The 17,206-nt window shown below is 53.3% G+C and overlaps 9 protein-coding genes across 9 annotated transcripts; 3 read left to right on the forward strand and 6 right to left on the reverse strand.

Moving 5' to 3' along the window:
• Positions 1 to 290: 290 nt before the first annotated feature.
• On the forward strand, positions 291 to 3,564 carry BZA70DRAFT_275004 (uncharacterized protein). The gene is made up of 3 exons (XM_064912072.1): positions 291 to 978; positions 1,038 to 1,291; positions 1,354 to 3,564. Exons 1-3 carry the CDS (start codon positions 522 to 524, stop codon positions 3,235 to 3,237), a joined length of 2,595 nt encoding a protein of 864 aa, XP_064769786.1. The 5' UTR covers positions 291 to 521; the 3' UTR covers positions 3,238 to 3,564.
• On the reverse strand, positions 3,565 to 5,169 carry BZA70DRAFT_275006 (protein-tyrosine phosphatase-like protein). The gene is made up of 3 exons (XM_064912073.1): positions 4,647 to 5,169; positions 4,439 to 4,567; positions 3,565 to 4,374 (listed from the first exon to the last, which is right to left on the reverse strand). The coding sequence occupies exons 1-3, from the start codon at positions 4,842 to 4,844 to the stop codon at positions 3,625 to 3,627; spliced, it is 1,077 nt and encodes a 358-aa protein (XP_064769787.1). The 5' UTR covers positions 4,845 to 5,169; the 3' UTR covers positions 3,565 to 3,624.
• BZA70DRAFT_113470 (uncharacterized protein) lies at positions 4,486 to 5,668 on the reverse strand. The gene is made up of 2 exons (XM_064909435.1): positions 4,978 to 5,668; positions 4,486 to 4,567 (listed from the first exon to the last, which is right to left on the reverse strand). The coding sequence occupies exon 1, from the start codon at positions 5,396 to 5,398 to the stop codon at positions 4,979 to 4,981; it is 420 nt and encodes a 139-aa protein (XP_064769788.1). The 5' UTR covers positions 5,399 to 5,668; the 3' UTR covers positions 4,486 to 4,567; position 4,978.
• Positions 5,669 to 5,861: 193 nt separating this feature from the next.
• BZA70DRAFT_113502 (tyrosyl-DNA phosphodiesterase-domain-containing protein) lies at positions 5,862 to 7,791 on the reverse strand. The gene is made up of 4 exons (XM_064909436.1): positions 7,167 to 7,791; positions 6,434 to 7,100; positions 5,933 to 6,374; positions 5,862 to 5,878 (listed from the first exon to the last, which is right to left on the reverse strand). The coding sequence occupies exons 1-3, from the start codon at positions 7,650 to 7,652 to the stop codon at positions 6,034 to 6,036; spliced, it is 1,494 nt and encodes a 497-aa protein (XP_064769789.1). The 5' UTR covers positions 7,653 to 7,791; the 3' UTR covers positions 5,862 to 5,878; positions 5,933 to 6,033.
• Position 7,792: 1 nt separating this feature from the next.
• On the forward strand, positions 7,793 to 8,736 carry BZA70DRAFT_113514 (RNA-binding domain-containing protein). The gene is made up of 2 exons (XM_064909437.1): positions 7,793 to 8,026; positions 8,095 to 8,736. Exons 1-2 carry the CDS (start codon positions 7,937 to 7,939, stop codon positions 8,662 to 8,664), a joined length of 660 nt encoding a protein of 219 aa, XP_064769790.1. The 5' UTR covers positions 7,793 to 7,936; the 3' UTR covers positions 8,665 to 8,736.
• BZA70DRAFT_255392 (ribonuclease H-like domain-containing protein) lies at positions 8,701 to 9,945 on the reverse strand. Its single transcript, XM_064910779.1, has 2 exons — positions 9,556 to 9,945; positions 8,701 to 9,496 (listed from the first exon to the last, which is right to left on the reverse strand). The coding sequence occupies exons 1-2, from the start codon at positions 9,723 to 9,725 to the stop codon at positions 8,809 to 8,811; spliced, it is 858 nt and encodes a 285-aa protein (XP_064769791.1). The 5' UTR covers positions 9,726 to 9,945; the 3' UTR covers positions 8,701 to 8,808.
• On the forward strand, positions 9,946 to 12,656 carry BZA70DRAFT_306303 (WD40-repeat-containing domain protein; the record flags this gene model as incomplete). Its single annotated transcript, XM_064914801.1, has 5 exons — positions 9,946 to 10,164; positions 10,222 to 10,380; positions 10,552 to 11,302; positions 11,326 to 12,455; positions 12,498 to 12,656. The coding sequence occupies exons 1-5, from the start codon at positions 10,036 to 10,038 to the stop codon at positions 12,654 to 12,656; spliced, it is 2,328 nt and encodes a 775-aa protein (XP_064769792.1). The 5' UTR covers positions 9,946 to 10,035.
• Positions 12,657 to 13,670: 1,014 nt separating this feature from the next.
• Positions 13,671 to 15,019, reverse strand: BZA70DRAFT_113448 (triose-phosphate transporter family-domain-containing protein). The gene has a single exon (XM_064909434.1). It carries the CDS (start codon positions 14,856 to 14,858, stop codon positions 13,848 to 13,850), a length of 1,011 nt encoding a protein of 336 aa, XP_064769793.1. The 5' UTR covers positions 14,859 to 15,019; the 3' UTR covers positions 13,671 to 13,847.
• A 162-nt stretch (positions 15,020 to 15,181) lies between these two features.
• BZA70DRAFT_236197 (pyridoxal phosphate-dependent transferase) lies at positions 15,182 to 16,804 on the reverse strand (the record flags this gene model as incomplete). The annotated part of the gene is made up of 3 exons (XM_064910370.1): positions 15,182 to 16,457; positions 16,531 to 16,693; positions 16,756 to 16,804. The coding sequence occupies 3 exons, from the start codon at positions 16,802 to 16,804 to the stop codon at positions 15,182 to 15,184; spliced, it is 1,488 nt and encodes a 495-aa protein (XP_064769794.1).
• Positions 16,805 to 17,206: the final 402 nt, after the last annotated feature.

Here is a 17,206-nt window from a genome sequence, read left to right on the forward strand (position 1 = left end):
CCCTCTCCTCTCTTGTTGCATCTTTATTTTTCACAATGGCGGCCCAGCCTCTGCAGTTGGCAAGATTATGGTCGTCTGGCGATCCGGATCGGCTATTGAATCTGGCTCGTCAAATTGAGGATCACGGCGCTTGGAGACCACATCTTAATTCCGATGAGCATACGATATACGCGAAAGCAATTGCCGAAGGCGGCGATTCCTGGAAAACCCTGATATCCGCGAAATCTGCACGGCAGAAGGCGATTGATGATAGCCTGACAGATAATCAAGCGTCGGATTCAACAGCGGCACAAGCGGAAGAAGTCGACTCCACTCAGCAGATCCAGTCTGAGCAAGAAGATCCGGCCGAGCTTCACACGCCGCGTCCATCGCCTACTCCCAATGACAACGGCAATTCGAAATCTCCCGAGCCATCTGCCGATCCCGGCACGAAAAGTGATTCAGAAGTCAACGGGAATGCGGAAGACAAAAAGACTGAGAAGGACGTCGATTTCGTCGCGCTCGCGCTCAAAATTCGGTATATGCTCTACGAACAATCTGTCAACTACTTGTTTGCTTCGGAATTTCGACCACCCGCCGCGTCTTTCGAGATCGATTTCGCATTCATTGATGACGAGAAATCCACGGATGCTGAAGCTGACGAAGCTGAGCTCGCAGTTAAGGAGAAACCCCCACCTCCGACGCGTAAAGTCGATGAAGACGATTACGACGATGAGGACGACGAAGCAGAGGAAGATGAACAAAAGGAGGAAGAAGCCAAAGAACAGGATACTACGATGCAGGACGTCGAAACGAATGAAAGACCCGATACACCTGAAAGCAAATCGAAAGGTCAGAATGACAAGACACCAGAGTCGGCCAGCAAATCGGGCAACGATAACAGGCCCGATCTCAAGCCTGAATCTCGATCTGGAACGCCTCAGAGACCCAGCACAGATCCCGAAGCCAAAATATCCGGTGGCATTATTACTCCAGCAGGTGTGTTTTTCTTCTTTGGTTTCTTAGTCAAGAGTCTTTGCTTACTGACACGTCCCTAGATACTCCATCAGCAAGCGAAGAGAGACAAAACGGAGACGCGATGCTTACTTTTGAGATGAACAATATTTACCAGACTCTTGATTCTGACAGCGAGCACCTGCTCAAAGTCCACAAGCTTGGAAAACGCTCTCAAACAAATAGAGAAGGCAGCCCTAGTCGTGAGAATGGCTCCGGTAACGCAGATGCGCATCCACCCAACGGTCAAGGAAAGCTCAGTCAAATCAACTTTGGCGCTGCAAACTTGAGCTTGAAGGTACTTTGTGCCTATAATATTGCAATGATCTGAGAATTCTTTACTAACATTACTACGAATAGCATTTACTGGCTGTTATCGACGAAAAGCGTCAACAGCTATCATTTTCCGACATCGAGCTCAGGAACCTGATATCAGAGGTTCGGAAAAATCGATCGAAGTGGGCGAGCGAGGACAGGGTGGGACAGGAGGAGTTGTATGAGGCAGCGGAAAAAGTGGTCTTGGAACTTCGTGCCTACACAGAGCATTCTACCGCTTTCCTCAACAAAGTCAACAAAAGAGATGCACCAAATTATTTTAATATCATCAAACATCCGATGGACCTCAGCACGGTCATGAAAAAGTTGAAGGCTCTTCAGTATCGGAGTAAGCAGGAGTTTGTGGATGATCTCATGCTGATCTGGAATAATTGCTTGGAGTTCAACACCGACCCGCAGCATTATCTGCGCAAGCACGCCATCGCGATGAAAAAGAAGACTCTGACGCTGATCCCGCTGATTCCCGACATCACGATCAAGAGCAAGGCCGAGGCTGAGTCCGAGGATTACACAGTCACTCCTGTTCCGCGAGAGATGTCTGTCGATGGCGATATCGAAAGTGAAGACGGAGACAGCGTGGTGGGTAACCACCGCTCGTCATCTCGTGTGCATACGGGGTCAAAGAAAGCGCCTCCTGGTTACGTGCCCCATCACCCCTTGAACCGACGCGAGGACGACACTGCCAGTCAGGCTGAGAGTCAGACAGGGTTTCGGGGTGCAGCCGTCGAGAGCGAAGAACCCGTTACAGAAGTTTTCGAGTATGAGGTTGTCCCCACTGTCCCCGAGACATTATGGAATGTTTCAGAAAAGCTGGAGGGTCTCGAACACGAGCAGTTTGAGACCGCAGTCGATCTGTCGACGATCGAGTCACCTTTCGTCTCTACGAAATCCGGGTTGACGACCTGTATGGATGCTAATCTTGCGGAGCTGCAGCAGATTCGCAAAGTATGCTCCAAGATCGCTGTCATCAAGCGGATGCAGCAGCAAGCGCATCTGTACTCAGCCCAGCTAAAGGCGTACAATCCCGAGCCTCTTGTTGAGAAAGACGTGGATATGGAATCCCGTCTTCCTGGTCATTCAGACTTATCCCGAGAAGTAGCTGAAGCGTGTATGCGTCGTTCAGTAGCCAAGGTTGCTATGCATACCGGCTATGAGGACTGCCAGATGCTTGCTATGGAAGGACTGACCTCATTAGCCGGTGACTTCATGGAGCGCTTGGGACGCACTCTGTGCCTGTATATGGAATCCTGTCGTGGAGTACAGCGTTACTCGACGGAAGACTTGATTCTCCAAGCGCTCTATGAGAACGGTATCTACGACCTCGGTGGCCTTGAATCATACTACCGGGATGACATCGAGAGGTTTGGCGTGAAACTCAAGGACGTCCACGAGCGGATGAATATGTCGCTGGCTGACTACTTGCGACCGGCGCTTGCTCCTAGCAATAACTCTGATGCCCAGTTCGACGACGGCAGTCAAGAATTCATCACAGGAGCGTTTTCGGACGACATCGGCGAGGATTTCTTTGGATTCAAAGAGCTTGGTCTCGATGAAGAATTTGGATTGTCGTCAATGTCGGTTCCTCTACACCTGCTCCATAGCCGACTGCACGCCAGCTCCAACGTCCAAGCCGCGCCCACTGTGCAGAATCTGATGCAATCCGCTCCGCCGTTCGAGCCGCTGACGATGGAAAAGATCGAGCAGCAGATCGGGCTGATGCGCGATTTCTTCATCTCGAGAATGGAGAAGTATGAGGTCGACGGCGTGTTGCTGGAAGACGAAGCGCTGCCGCCCAAGCAGCGGAACCAGAGACCCAAGTTGCCGCCGACGGGCAAGATCGCGGTGGTTAAGAAGCGTAGCTCGGAGAATACGTTTGCAGAGTCGAGTAAGAAGAAGAAGAAGATCTGATCCTTTTATACGCGGATGGTTGCGAGATGCTTCTTTGTGAGATGGGGAACATCGAGTTGAAATGAAAGCTAATACTGTTCGTCTCTGCAACACCGGCAGAGGTCGAACGTTTCCTCTTTTCTCTTTTTTTATCATTATGCAGTGTTTGTTTTACTACTGGGAGTTGTGTGCTTGGCTTAGTTTATAGTCTTTTGACGTTATGTTCTTTTTTTCTGATATTTTTAATTGCTCAAACTACGGATCGCCTAGCTCCAGAAGCACGTCTTTTGCTGAAGGGAGCCGATTCCTGGCAGCCGATTTGCATGCCTTGTATATTTAGTCTCTGTGTATAAGAAATAATATTCTGCTTTGAGCCCTTAAAACAACAAGAAAAAAAAAGAAGGATGGTTACATGTGTTCGTCAAAAACTATAGTCCGCAGGATTTGGTACAAAAACTTGAATTGCCACACGCTTTGGACCATGAGCATTCGCTGACGGCGCAGCGTGGCGACGGTGTCAAACACCGGATCAGGGAGATCACCCCGGTCGGTATTAGTATAATTCGAATATAAAGAATTCTGCTCTGAAAACAACAGGGCCGAAGACGCGACCGTGTGGTTTTCAGACAAGGCTTCGTCGTCGTCGTTGTCTTTGTCGTCAGCTGGTCCTTCCTGGACACAGCTCTGCAAGAAGTCCGCGGTGATAAAAGTACCCGTTCGTCCCACGCCTGCCGAGCAGTGGACCACGAGCGGGCTGTCTGTAGAGTTTTTCGTGTTTGCCAGGTTACAAAGCTCGAGAATCTGATGCTCCCGTCCTGGCTCCGGCGCGCCAAAGTCGACCCAGTTCTCGTAGTATATGTGGTAGACTGTCTTCGACGGTCTATCCTTGTTCCCGTTTTCGCTTCCGTCGGGAGAAAAAGGCTCGAGCTTGAATTGTCGAACGGTGCAGTCTGCCTTGTCGTAGTGGTATTTGTCGGTCAAGGTAATCCGGCAGCTGAACTCCGAAGAGCGGATCTCTTGCGTGCCGTCGGACCAGTACTGGTAGCATTTCTCGCGCGGCCCTTCGTAGGTTCGTGTGAGCATTACTATAACGGCCGGATCTGAAGTCTCGGCGTAGACCATGTGCCAAAAATGTGGGGTAGTGTGTCGAGTAGGTCCCTGTGTGAATTGAGATGAGTGAGCGGTTCTTTTTTGAGAGGAGGTAGATCAGAGTGGTTGGTACCTGGGAAGCTATGTATCGTCGTGGCCTTGATCTGGGCGCTTGGAGACATATGGGAGAGGCATTGATGTAGTCGTTTGCACCATCACCAACGTTCAGGCAGACTCGGTTGCTATCCCATGGCAAGACGTTCTGTAGAGTATCCAATTAGCACAAGTTCAGTCCACCAAATGAGTCTCATCACAGCACCAAGCAGTAGAAGGTAACCCACCGAGTATCGATTCCGCGCCATCTCGTTCGCCGCCCTATCGCAGCTCCACGCCGACTGCGATGCCGCCGCCGCGTATCCATGCACTCGACTGCTGTCCGCCTCATTCAACCGCGCAAACTTCTTCGCCAGATCCGAAGCCACGAGCGAGGCGACCAGGCGTCTGCGCGGCGCCAGCGACGCGTGGCTCGAAAGCGTCATGGGGGCGTTGTCGGTGGGCGAGGAGGCTGGTGACGAATGACCGGAGGAAGGCAAGTCATTGCATAGATCGGTGAGGATTCGGTGAAGCTTAGCCAGGGTGACGACTGTGATTCTGGAGAGAGGCAGAGAGCACCTTAGATATTTACGAAGAAGATGAACATAGAACGAGGAGATAAAGCGGGCATCCAAAAGCTGTCGCAGGGCGAGGATGATGTAGAAGCACGTCTCAGTCGAGCGGCGGAACCGCGGATCAGGGGCTGGGAGAGCAGACACCCTTTTTGGGACACTTTAAATCTTGATGGCTTTCCACGATGGGAATGGCGCTCGTCTGCTTCATTTTTCTCTGCATATTTTATGGAGACGAGCTCGGGTTTGTAGTCCCATTTGCGGTGAAGAATGATAGTATTGGGTGATCTACAGCACGATTGAGATAGGAGATAACCAAAAACGAAGTCAAGATATTTGAACAAAACACATAAAACACATAACGCATAAGAACACCCGTGTACGATGAATTGCACAAAAGAAAAACACACAAGCTGACAAACATTCATGCAGTCAAACGAAAAAATACTAAAAATATCCTGAAACACAAATGCCTGGAGCCTGCACCGGTAAATGGGACGAAATATACGAGATAACCAAGAAGCGAGAAAGTAAAATGCCAATATACAAATTTAAGATGCGAGAATTAGATGATGGTGGACTGGGAGCGGAGCAAGAACGACTTCGAGTCTCATATGCCCGAATGTACGTATACTACAGCCACGACGGCTGCAGTCACCTCAACGACCTGTGCTATCGCTGGTTCATGAAGAACCAGGGAGTTTTACCCTGATACTCCACGTCGCGAGTTTCCATAGGAATAGGGCTGATAGAAACGGAAGCATTAGCAGCAGAAGAAAAAAGGTCGCCGAGTGCATTTTGCTCACATTATACCCGCAAATGTATCTTCAACAGTGGTAGTAGAACGGCTGCGGCCTGTTCGTTCATCGTGCGCTGGTATCCGCAAAACAACTCCGCACTCCCAATTCCTACACGCACTCGTTAGCCACGAGCTCAATCGTCTTTCTCAAGCCCGTACGCACCTCAAGTTCAACTTTGTCCTCTTCGTCGAGGTATCATTGACAAGCTTACCCCTAAACAAAACGTCAGAATAATTGCTCGCTTCTCCTGACTTGACCGCGCCTTACCAAGCTGATTCAGACATGTTTGCGCTGCCGACATACGCGGCACCACAGACTTCGACGCCATCGCGCGCCCGCACAGGCTCATCGAACCTTATGAGCATGACCTTTTCGTGCATAAGGCACCCACGCCGTGTACAGCGGCCATCTCTAAGAATCTCTCTGGGGAACACCGGCTTTTCATAATAGTTTGCCGAAAAGCAGATCGTCCCGGCGCTGTCTGTGCCCCCGCGGGAAGCGGCGACGGTGTCGTGGGTTGGGAAGTAAACGCGGAGACGTTCCTTAGCTGTTTTCAGAACTGAGCGTACTGACTTTGGTGGTGTGACGATGGAGTAGTATTTACCTACCACGACAGAGTTAGCGATCCAGAAACACAAAAGAGAAGTTCTTGATAACACGTACCACTGGCGGCGTTATATATGTTCTCAACAAAGACCGGGGTTAAACTGCCCAGAGAAGAGATCACATAGTCAATCTGTACTTCGGATCCCTTGCCTCCGAATTTCTGAATAGCTCTAGTAAGCCCCGTGAACCCCGTCCTCCATATATCTTTCTCTCCTCTGTGCTCGCCTCCGATTGAGTGGACAAACTCAACGTTCTCCGTTCCTTCCCAGGATACCTCGGTCTCGAGTCGGTCAATGATATCTTGGTGCATACCCTGGGCTTCCAAGAAGTAGATCAAATCAGCCGCGAAGCTCGGTAGTCGACTACCACCTCCTGCCGAAGACCGCAGCGGAAAGTCATGGATATACACATAGTTCTCGATAACACCCATCCCCTCACCCCAGTCATAATCCGTGAGATTCGCAGAGGGAACCGCGATGCGGACGTACTTGTCGTAAAAGAGGATCTGCAGCTTCGAATGCATGCAGTTGATCATGCCGTCCATGTTGGGCATACACAGACGCGCGTTGGGGACTTGGCCCAGGCTTTTGCGCAGAGAATCTCTGACTTCGGAGCCTTTGGCGGGGACGACTAGGACGAGACTTGTTCGGCCGATGAAGATCTTGTTGAGGATCCAGTCAAAGTCCCATTGGAAAGCGGAGAGTACCGCGCTGCGAAGATGTCGCTGTAAGAGTGAAATCGGTCAGTTTTGGTGGCCAATTAGCTTTCATAGCAAGTTGGAAATACGCACAGGTTGCAGAACTTCCTCGATACTGATCTCGTCCCCTGTTCGAGGGTACCCAGTGACAGCCGTGCGCTTCACGACTCCACGCGGAAACGGTATCTGATCCGCCGTATCTTCTCTCTGTCTCTTCATCTCAGTCGTCGATCCCCGCCCCAAGCTATCACTCTCGTGAGATACAGTGTCTTGGTCGCCGTCATTGCCGTTCCCCATCTCCACCTCGTCGTCGCTGTCCTCGCGTCGTCGTTTGGGGCGCCCGCCGCCGTTCGCCCGTGAGATCCTCAGCAGTCTCTCGCGCTCCATCGCAGCGCGGTCCAGCGACGCCAGATAGGACGAGGAGGAGGAAGAAAGTGATTCGGGTGGCTGGTGCTCCTGTTCGAGTTTTAGATCCGCGTCGAGCTGACTGTCGTCAAGAGCGATTATGTCGGTGTCGTTGGTGCGGTGATCTTCGTCGACAGGTGACGGTGAATCCGAGGATAGATCCACAATCTCCATGATTGCGGTAGGTTGTAGTCAGGCAGAGAAAAACCGTGGTTTATTGATGAGGAGATAGGAGGAATATGTATTCACTAAAATCAGAGAGAAACGGTTGATAAGAGATGAATTGCATCAGTGTAAATAAAGGAATAAATAAATAAAAATAAACCTTCCACTTCGCTCCTGCGGCTCTGATCTCGAAAATTAAACACCAGCGCGCCAGTTCCATTTCATTCACAGCAGCAAGAGAACTCGATAGAGCGAGTGTCCTTTACGTTTATTCTTTTATAGATATTGCATAGATGTCGGGACGGCCGCCAACAGAGGCGGAGAGGAATCAAGAGGCGACGGTGTACGTCGGTAATCTAGATGAGCAAGTCACAGATGCCCTGGTAAGTCCTCCCCATGAGTCTCAACAACTGCTCAGTAAACGAGCTAACTGGTCTAATCGCAATCACAGATATGGGAGCTTATGCTACAAGCGGGCCCCGTCGTCAACGTCCATCTGCCGAAAGACCGGATCACACAACAACACCAGGGCTTTGGCTTTTGCGAGTTTCAAAGCGAGCAAGACGCAGACTACGCCGCGCAAATCATGAACCAAATCCGCCTGTTTGGCAAACCGATCCGGGTCAACAAAGCCAGCGCGAACAAGCAGCGGAATCTGGACGTTGGCGCGGAACTGTTTGTGGGGAACCTCGATCCGCTCGTCGACGAGCGCATGCTGAGCGATACATTCTCTCGATTCGGGGCGCTGATTTCGCCGGCAAAGGTTGCGCGCAACGAGGCCGGCGAGTCGAAGGGGTACGGATTCGTATCGTTTGACTCGTTCGAGGCCTCGGATGCAGCAATCGAAGGCATGAATAATCAGTTCTTGATGACGAAACAGTGTACGGTTACCTACGCGTTCAAGAAGGATGGAAAGGGTGAGAGGCATGGAGATGCGGCCGAGCGGTTGCTGGCCGCGCAGGCAAAGAAGAATAACTACTCGCTGCCGATTGTGCCGCGAGAAGATGGTCGGCCGCAGTAGGATCTGCGCAGTGCCTAAATTTTGTATACTAGCACACTATAATTGTACTTTATTCAGAGATAACAAAAAGAAAGCCAAAAGCAAGAAGAAACGTAGCAATCAAGCAACACCATAAACGCCAACACAATGAAGAGAAACATACGACTACCACCGCGGACTCAGGTTTCTATACGTAAACCTGTAGTTGCTCTGCATGACGATCGAGCGGTTCGTTCGCAGATCAACATGCTCCCGCTTCATCAAAAAAATCATTATCCTAGCCACCTGCCGCGCGTCGTCCAGGCCCGAGTGCAATCTTCCTTCAAACTCGGCGTTCCAGGTATGCAGCATTTCCGCCATGCGCTTATGGCCTCGTTCTCTGAAGTGGTCCTTATAGAGCTGCTTGAGATTGATGTACTGGCCTTGTAGGTATGGAGGGAGTAGGACCCTGTTGATTTTACAGGATCTGAGGCATAGAAATCGATCAATGTCTGCATTCCCGTCCGTGACCCAGGCGTAGTTTCGGTACGCCCGCTGCGAGGCACTGGTATCCTTCGGATGAGGACTGAGAATATCAGCGTGAGAGAGCATGAACCTGTTGAGCATATCAATCGCCTGTGGAAACGTAGGCGCACTGTCGACCTGCGCTTGCGTGATACCGGTGAGCTCGGTGCAGTGAGCCGTCAGGATCCTGGCATAGCGGGGTTTGACAAAGGTGTGGAACTCATCGATGATTTCGCATTTATGGGTGTCGACGAGCACGACAGGCAGCTCGATGACTTCGTGGGTGTCTTCGAGAAAAGGCAGGTATTCAGAGCAAGTGGCCTCTATGTCGAGACAGAACAGATATCGGCTTTGAGGATTGTGATGTTAGCACTCTGATCTGCAACTTTTGAGCAACAAGGGACGTACATCGTATAATCGTTGAGAGGTCTAGTCAGTTCGCTAGCTGCATTATCTTTGATACTCAAGTTTCCAAGCAAATCGGAAATTTCAGAAGAAGCAGGCGAAGCCACATCAGACGGAGCGGTCGAGTTTGACGACCGCGAGGGAGAGGACGAAGACGAGCCGGGAGAGGACATTGAGAGATAGTAGATAGATCAAACCTTTGCAAACAGCTACCTCTTCAAGATGGATTATAAAACAAATCAGAGCAGCTCAAGCTCAGCAGCATCGCAACAAAAGCCCGGTCAAAACAGCCCTGGCGGTTCTCCTTCTTATATCTCAGTTTGATGCTTCTTGTTGCACCCGCGATGCGATTTCTGCTCGTCCGCCGGTTAAGGTTCAGCCGTGTTCCCCGTTTGGGAGGATTCCCTCTGGCGCGGCTCAAAACTTTTCAGACCGTCGCGGTCGCTGGAAACCGGGCAGTAGATAACAAACAGACAGAGAAAGATGGACGTGCAAGTGAAGCATATCGCGATTGGAGCGAACAGGGTGCCCGCGGTTGCGTCCTGCTGTCCGGATCAGAAGGGGATCGTTGCGTTTGCTGCCGACCGATACGTCGCGCTGTGGAAGCCCGAGGTGAGTTTTTGAATGTGTGGGGGGTGCTAGGCGTGGATTCTGACTGTCTGTGTCTAGAGCGAGCGCAAAGGCGTGCGAACGGTGTTGAAGGGCCATGCGGATCCCGTGTCTGCAGTCTGCTTCGTGACCAGCGACGTTATCGCATCCGGAAGCACCGACGGCGTGGTCAAGCTCTGGCGTCGCGACTCGCCAGCGCGCGAGTTCGAGTTCAAATGCGTGAGCACTCTCAGGTTCCACACCAGGACAATCAACATGATCACAGCCAGTCCGGACCAGAAGTTTCTAATAGTAGCCGGTGGAGATGCCCGCGTCTCGGTATGGAGCACAGCAAGCGCGCTGACTGATAGCGAGCAGCAGGCCCAGCCGATCCACACGATTGATCTCGAGCCGGGGTTTTTCCCGCTCTGCGTCGCACTCGACGAGATCAGACCAGAGTCTTCCACAGACAATTCTCAGTCGCCGGTATACGTTCTTGCGATCGGAGCTACGAGCACGCGCATCCAAGTCTTTATCTCTGCAAAGAGCGACGCGCCGGTGTTTCGCAAGATCGCGACACTCAAGGGCCACGAGGATTGGGTGCATAGTCTGGCGTTCAAGCATTTCAAGGAGCACGACGGCGACGACGTGCTCTATCTGGTCTCGGGAAGCCAGGATCGGTATATCCGGCTGTGGAAGATTCTGCCGCGGCGCAAGTATGAGCATGGCAAGGAGGATAACTTTCTGATGATGGCCGATCCTTTGTTTGCGAGCACGATGTACAAGTTTTCTCTTGCGACCGGGGATGGCGCCGACAGCAAAGACAAGGATGGAGAGTATGCGGTTGTATTTGACGCCCTTTTGATGGGCCACGACGACTGGGTCATCTCTCTACAATGGCATCCGGCGCCAAACGTGATGCGCCTTCTATCCGCATCTGCCGATTCCTCGCTCATGATCTGGTCTCCGGACGAGGCCTCAGGCATCTGGGTTTCCGAAGCGCGGCTAGGCGACGTCAGCATCAAGGGCGCCAGCACCGCAACAGGGTCTTCGGGAGGGTTCTGGACGGCGCTGTGGGAGCAGAGTGAGGATCCGAGCTGGATCTCTACGGTGGGAAAGTCAGGCAGCTGGAGGGTTTGGAAAGCAGAGACGGAGGAGGGGGGTATGTGAGATGGGCGCCTAAAGTGGCGATAACGGGACATGTACGAGAAGTGACCGGAATAGCGTGGTCACCGACGGGAGACTATTTGCTCACCGCGAGCTTAGACCAAACTACGCGGTTACTAGCGGAGTGGAAGACCGGCGCAGAAGACGACTTTGACTGGCATGAGTTTGCGCGGCCGCAGATCCACGGCTACGACATGATCACGGTCTCGTGTCTTTCGTCGACGGTGTTTGTGAGCGCGGGAGACGAGAAAGTACTGCGGGTGTTTGAGATGCCAAAGAGTGTTGCGCAGTTGCTGCAGCGGCAGTGTCAGATTGATGTCAGGAGCACAAAGGCTGAGGAAGTGGTGTTACCTGACGCCGCTGCTGTGCCGTCACTCGGTTTGTCAAACAAGGCAGTGAATATGGGCGTGAGTGGCAATGCAGAGGACGGTGACGACAATGCAGAGGAAGAAACTGTTGAAGCGACAACCGCAGACGCGAGCTTTGAGTCGATAGTCTCGCTGAGGACGCCGCCGCTCGAACCCCACCTGCAGCGACACACGCTCTTCCCCGAGATCGAGAAGTTGTACGGGCACGGCTACGAGATCTCTGCGGCCGCGATCTCGCACAGCCGCAAGATCCTGGCGACGACGTGCCGGGCGAATAACACGACGCATGCGGTGATCCGGCTGTTCGACACCAGCACATGGCACGAGATCCAGCCGCATCTGGAGGAGGCGCATGCGCTGACTGTCACGGATTTGCAGTTTTCTGCCGACGATCGGTATCTGCTGTCGGTCGGCCGCGATCGGATGCTTGTGGTGTGGGAGGTTGTGGACCGAGACGGCGGGGTTACGTACGAGAAGCGGTTTAGCGCGCCGCGGGGACATTCGCGGATTATCTGGGACTGCGCGTGGGCGCCGGCGGGGTTGCTGGCGAGTGGAGAGGAGGATTATGTGTTTGCTACGGCGTCGCGGGATAAGACTGTGAAAGTGTGGAAGGCGTCGGCGGAGGGCAAGATGTGGACTGCGGTCGCGACGGAGAAGTTTGGGGACGCGGTGACGGCGGTGGATATTTTTCCGAGGCTGGTCTCGGAGAAAGAAAACGCGGCGGAGAAAAAGGGGTTGCTCGCTATTGGGCTCGACAACGGACGAGTGTACGTGTACGAGGTCAGTAGAGAGGGAGAGGCAGGAGGGCTACGGATGAGGCAGGTGTGCGCGATGGAGGAGCAGATTTCGCCGGTGCAGAGGATCAGTAGATTGGCGTGGAGGCCGCGTAAGCGGTGTGGGGAAGGCAAGTTTGAGGTTGCGGTGGCGAGCGATGATTCGTCGGTGAGGATATATGCGATTGAGATAGACTGTATATATTGAGGCGAACAGATGTACTATAAGATAGATGAGATGTGAGGTAGAGTAGAGAGTAGATGGGTAGATGGGATGGGCAGGGTCGGTCATGTGAAAACCCCGCAGAGTGTAGATGTTTAATCTGTTGAGATGGATGATCACGGAGAGCAGAGCAGAGCAAAGCACAAGACTAGAGAATAATTGTTGATCTATTCTATCCGATATCTACAAACCGCAGAGGCAATTGCAGGCTGCTCTGCCCAAGTGCGTCTGAAGTGTACGGTCGGAGTTGGAGTTGTACGGAAGGTGACGTCACATGACCGCGATAGGCAGCGGCAGAGCGCAGCCACAGCTACGCCACGGACCTTGAACCCTGGCCGAGACCGAGAGCCCGAGGGTCGCGAGAGTTTGAACAGCGGCCGGAGTGGGTATCCGAGGAGGAATAAAGTAGCTGTAGAGGGTTGATAGTGAGTAGATGTGTGTGCTATAGAGGTACTATAAGAAGAGGAGGATCGTGAGGAAAGAAGAAGGTGGAGAGGAACAGGCCCAGGAGATGATGGGGCGAACGTTGGGACGCGTGTGCGGTGGCCTCTGCTCGTCGACCTCGACCGAATGCGTCCAACTTCCTGCTGCTGCACGTGGTGGTTTATCTTCACTCCAACAATGGCTGCGTTTGCAACTGCTTCGCTACCGAGGAACAGCACACGCTGATTCACGCGAAGAAGAGCAGTGTGACATTCTCAAGTACAGCCACGGCCAGGCAGAAGACCGTTTCTCATCTCTGCCGCAGCTCCTGCAGGCCGCTACTGCAGAATTCCACAGACACAAAGGCGGTGCACACATGGCTCTACAGCACAGTCAGTGAATAGAGAACTATTATAGACTAAAGTACATTATCGACAACATAAACAACCTAAATAAACTACTAGATACTATAAACAAGCCCGACTTAAGACACTCGCAACCATTGCCAGGTTAGGGTCTGACCCCGTACCAGGAAGGATCTGCCGGAGCCAGGGTTCCGGTTCAGACCAAATCTCCGGATCAGGTTGGTTCTTATTCAACAATTGAACTAAAAGAAAAATACATGGCTATCGCAGAAAAATAATAAACATAATAAGTAAAATTCTTAAATTATAGGCCGTTTTTAGATCGTTCCTACGGTCATTGTCCTTCCCTTTGCGTGATGATGGTGGTTTGGTGTTGTTGTTTCTGTATCTAGGCCTTGATGGGAAGGTCCTCCTTCGGTCGCATCTCAACAGGCGCAGACTTCTGCTTGCTCTCGAGCTCAACCTTGGCGTACCAGGCACCACCGGCAAGAGTGAGAATGATTCCGATCGCGTTCAACGGAGTGACCGCGAGGTGGAAGAACATGATCGCGAGCACGATCGTGAGGATCTGCTTGACGTTCGCAGCAACAGTCATCGTCAACGCGCCGGTCTTCTTGTTCGCCGTGAACGAGACGACGTTGAGGCCGAACGCAATAGCACCGTTCAAAATCAGCTTGATCATCATCGAGCTGTCCATCGACACGGGCCAGTACGCCTTCAGCGACGTGATCTCGCCCGTGAAGTAGGCGTAGACGATGCACTGCAAGAAAGCCAGGGGTGACATGCGGAACAGCAGCTCGAGAGGCGAGAGCTTTAGGCGGCCGGTCTGCACGCGGTTGGTGGCGACAGTCTTGAGCGCGGCCAAAAACGCGCCGAGCAGGGTGAGGAAGAAACCCATCGCCGTAAAGTAGTAGTCGCCCGCGGTCGCGAAGCCGACACCGGCGACGACGGGAACGAGCGAGACGTAGGTCATGACCGAGTAGGTCTTGCGGAAGCCGATGACGTAGATCAAGACGGTGAAGAGCGGGGTCATGGCGCGCACAATCTGGTGGAAGGGCACGGTGACGAGATTGAGCGACACGTTCGAGATCGCGATGTTGATCGTGTAGAGCAGCGAGAACAGGAACAGCGTGAAGTTCTCGCGGTCGCTGAGCGGCGTCAGGGTGAACGCGCCGCGCACGTAGAAGTAGAGGCAGCCGAGGGTGCCGCAGAGGGTGTGGATTCCGGTGAGGATGTAGGGGAACGGGAAGTTTCCGAGCACGGCCTTGTTGTAGAGGGTGAGGGCGAGGTTGAAAAAAAAGTAGACCGCGAGCCAGAGGTACTTTGTGCGGAGCGAGTCAGCGGCCGGCTGGGGCGCGCCGGTCGCGTGGATGGGGAGAACAGGGGCGACAGAGGACATTTCTGAATGAATAAGAGGAACTAACAGCAGCTGGAGGGCTGGACGAGGCAGAAGAGGCAGACGGGGAGGGAGGAGGACAGGAGGAGGACGAGAGCGAGAGGCGGACGTGATATGGAGCCGCGCAACACAGCTGCCTCTGTGCAGCACTCGCACCGCCACTTGCCGCCGCACCCTTTCTGTGGCGCAGGCTAAGCCTACCCGGTCTTTTCTGGCTTCTACTCTTTTGCTTCTTCCTGGCTGTTCCTGTCCGTGCCATACTTATACTCATCCATACCGTGCTTCTGCTTCTATCACCCTGCGTAGACTATCTCATCCGTCCCTCTCTATTCACTGCGCTCCTCCTCCGCCACCTTCTCTATATATGCATACGCCTCCTCCATCGCCCCCTCCGTAGCCCACGGACTCCCCGTCACCACCCGCATCGCAAACGCTCCATGCACCGTAGACGACGTCAGATACAGCTGCCCCTCCTTCTCGATCCGCGCCGCAACCTTCTTCGACACCGCGTTCGTCGCCTCCGTGCCCGCGCTGCTCCCCGGCGCAACCACCTGGAACACCGTCAGGCCCAGTCGCGGCTTGGCCACTATCGCAAACAGATCGGCCCGCGCGCGCACCCGCTCCGTAAACAACTCGCCGATCTTGCTCGTCCGCCGGATGTGCTCCTGTAGTCCGCTCGATCCATACGTCCGCATCACAAACCACACCTTCAGCGCCCGGAACCGCCGCCCGAGCGGCAGCTGGTAGTCGCGGAAATCAACCACCAATCCCTGGTCCGAGACCGAGTTGCGCAGGTATGGAGGCATCACCGACAACGCGTCGGCCAGATCCCGCCGTCGCCGCACGTACATGCAGCTCGCGTCAAAGTTGACCAGCAGCCACTTGTGCATATTCATATCAAACGAGTCGTAGTTGTCCTCCACCCCGTCCAGCATGTGCTGGTGCTCTGGGCACACCAGGGCCGCCCCCGCGTACGCCGCGTCAATGTGCTTCCACAGCTGCGGCCGGCTCTTCGTGACCTCTGCAATCTCCCCAAACCGGTCAATCGCAACCACCGCCGTCGTGCCCATCGACGCAGTCAAAAAGAACGGCATCAATCCCTTCGCCTCGGCTTCCGCCAGCGCCGCCTCCAGTCGCGCACCCGTCAGCGCGTACTCCTCCTCTGCCGACGTCGGGATCGCGATATACCGCACGCCCGCAATCAGCGCCGCCTTTTGCGTGGACGAGTGCGTCTGGTCGGACGCAAACGCAACCAGCTTTCCCCGCGCTGAAGCAATCGCTTCCTCCTTCTCTTCCTCGGTCTCGTACTTTGCCGCCACCGCGTCGCGCAAGTACCGGTCGCGCGCGGCGACCATGCATGTGATTACCGACTCGGACGCGGAGCCCTGAATGATGCCCATTCCCTCACCGTCCGACAAGAAGCATTTCGGCAACGCCATCTGCTTCGCGAGCCAGTCCAGCACAATTGTCTCGAGCTCGGTCATCGCAGGGCTGCAGATCCAGTTGAATCCCGGGGCCGAGAATGCCGACGAGTAGAGCTCGCCCAGCATTGACGGGTACGACACATTTGACGGGAAAAACGCCAAAAAGTTGGGCGATTGCCTAGATGTAGTAGATGCTGGTTAGTAAACGCAATGCCAACACAGCTGTCTGCATGAGCAATCAATTGCCTTACCAATTCGTCAATCCAGGCACAATCTTTGACTCGAAATCCCGATGCACGTCGTCGAACTTCTCGGGCTCGGCGGGCATCTCGGTCGGGAGCAATTTGCGCAGGTATCCCGGCTCGACATCGGCGACCACTTTCCTCTCGTCCATGGTCTTGAAGTAGTCGATTACTATAAGCAATTGGTGTTAGTCCTGGTGTTTGAACAGGTAAGGATCAAGCGCGGGTTCGTACTGTAGTCGATAGCGGCATAGCCTGCCTTTCTGTACTCCTCGGGATCCATTGTACGTCACAATCAAACAATTAGTATTTGAGAGGTATTCTGTGTTCTAGCAATTGCGCACGGAGGTTGTCCGTCGTCGTATCGTGTAGTGTGGGGATGTGCTGGGGAGGGTTAATCTGCTGGGAGGTCTGCGAGCTGTAGAGTACGGATGCGCGATAATACGCTATCAGCCGCGGGCCTGCCTCCGACTCTCTGCCCTCTACATCTACTAGTACTACAATCGTGATATTCGATTAGTAGTGTGTATGGTGGTGTGTATTGTTCACTGGTTCATTTTTTAGACATGAACAAGCTGAACAGCTACAGCAGAAGAGCAGGGAACGAGGCGTAGAACAGTGCAACGGCTGCATTAGATCAAGATTTCGCATATCCAGCAACGACTTAGACCAGACAAACACGACA

Source organism: Myxozyma melibiosi, assembly GCF_037950935.1.
Source record: "Myxozyma melibiosi strain Phaff 52-87 chromosome Unknown BZA70scaffold_2, whole genome shotgun sequence".
In the NCBI taxonomy this organism is placed as follows: domain Eukaryota; kingdom Fungi; phylum Ascomycota; class Lipomycetes; order Lipomycetales; family Lipomycetaceae; genus Myxozyma; species Myxozyma melibiosi.

Coding starts and splice junctions, on each gene's coding strand:
- BZA70DRAFT_275004 (XM_064912072.1), top strand. CDS start 522: ATGCTCTACGAACAATCTGTCAACTACTTGTTTGCTTCGGAATTTCGA. Junction 979..1,037: donor TGGCATTATTACTCCAGCAG/GTGTGTTTTTCT, acceptor ACACGTCCCTAG/ATACTCCATCAGCAAGCGAA. Junction 1,292..1,353: donor CTGCAAACTTGAGCTTGAAG/GTACTTTGTGCC, acceptor TACTACGAATAG/CATTTACTGGCTGTTATCGA.
- BZA70DRAFT_113470 (XM_064909435.1), bottom strand. CDS start 5,398: ATGAATGTTTGTCAGCTTGTGTGTTTTTCTTTTGTGCAATTCATCGTA.
- BZA70DRAFT_255392 (XM_064910779.1), bottom strand. CDS start 9,725: ATGTCCTCTCCCGGCTCGTCTTCGTCCTCTCCCTCGCGGTCGTCAAAC. Junction 9,497..9,555: donor CCTCTCAACGATTATACGAT/GTACGTCCCTTG, acceptor CAATCCTCAAAG/CCGATATCTGTTCTGTCTCG.
- BZA70DRAFT_275006 (XM_064912073.1), bottom strand. CDS start 4,844: ATGACGCTTTCGAGCCACGCGTCGCTGGCGCCGCGCAGACGCCTGGTC. Junction 4,568..4,646: donor TGGCGCGGAATCGATACTCG/GTGGGTTACCTT, acceptor GATACTCTACAG/AACGTCTTGCCATGGGATAG. Junction 4,375..4,438: donor GACGATACATAGCTTCCCAG/GTACCAACCACT, acceptor CAATTCACACAG/GGACCTACTCGACACACTAC.
- BZA70DRAFT_113502 (XM_064909436.1), bottom strand. CDS start 7,652: ATGGAGATTGTGGATCTATCCTCGGATTCACCGTCACCTGTCGACGAA. Junction 7,101..7,166: donor TCGAGGAAGTTCTGCAACCT/GTGCGTATTTCC, acceptor TCACTCTTACAG/CGACATCTTCGCAGCGCGGT. Junction 6,375..6,433: donor CATATATAACGCCGCCAGTG/GTACGTGTTATC, acceptor CTGTCGTGGTAG/GTAAATACTACTCCATCGTC.
- BZA70DRAFT_113448 (XM_064909434.1), bottom strand. CDS start 14,858: ATGTCCTCTGTCGCCCCTGTTCTCCCCATCCACGCGACCGGCGCGCCC.
- BZA70DRAFT_113514 (XM_064909437.1), top strand. CDS start 7,937: ATGTCGGGACGGCCGCCAACAGAGGCGGAGAGGAATCAAGAGGCGACG. Junction 8,027..8,094: donor AGCAAGTCACAGATGCCCTG/GTAAGTCCTCCC, acceptor TCGCAATCACAG/ATATGGGAGCTTATGCTACA.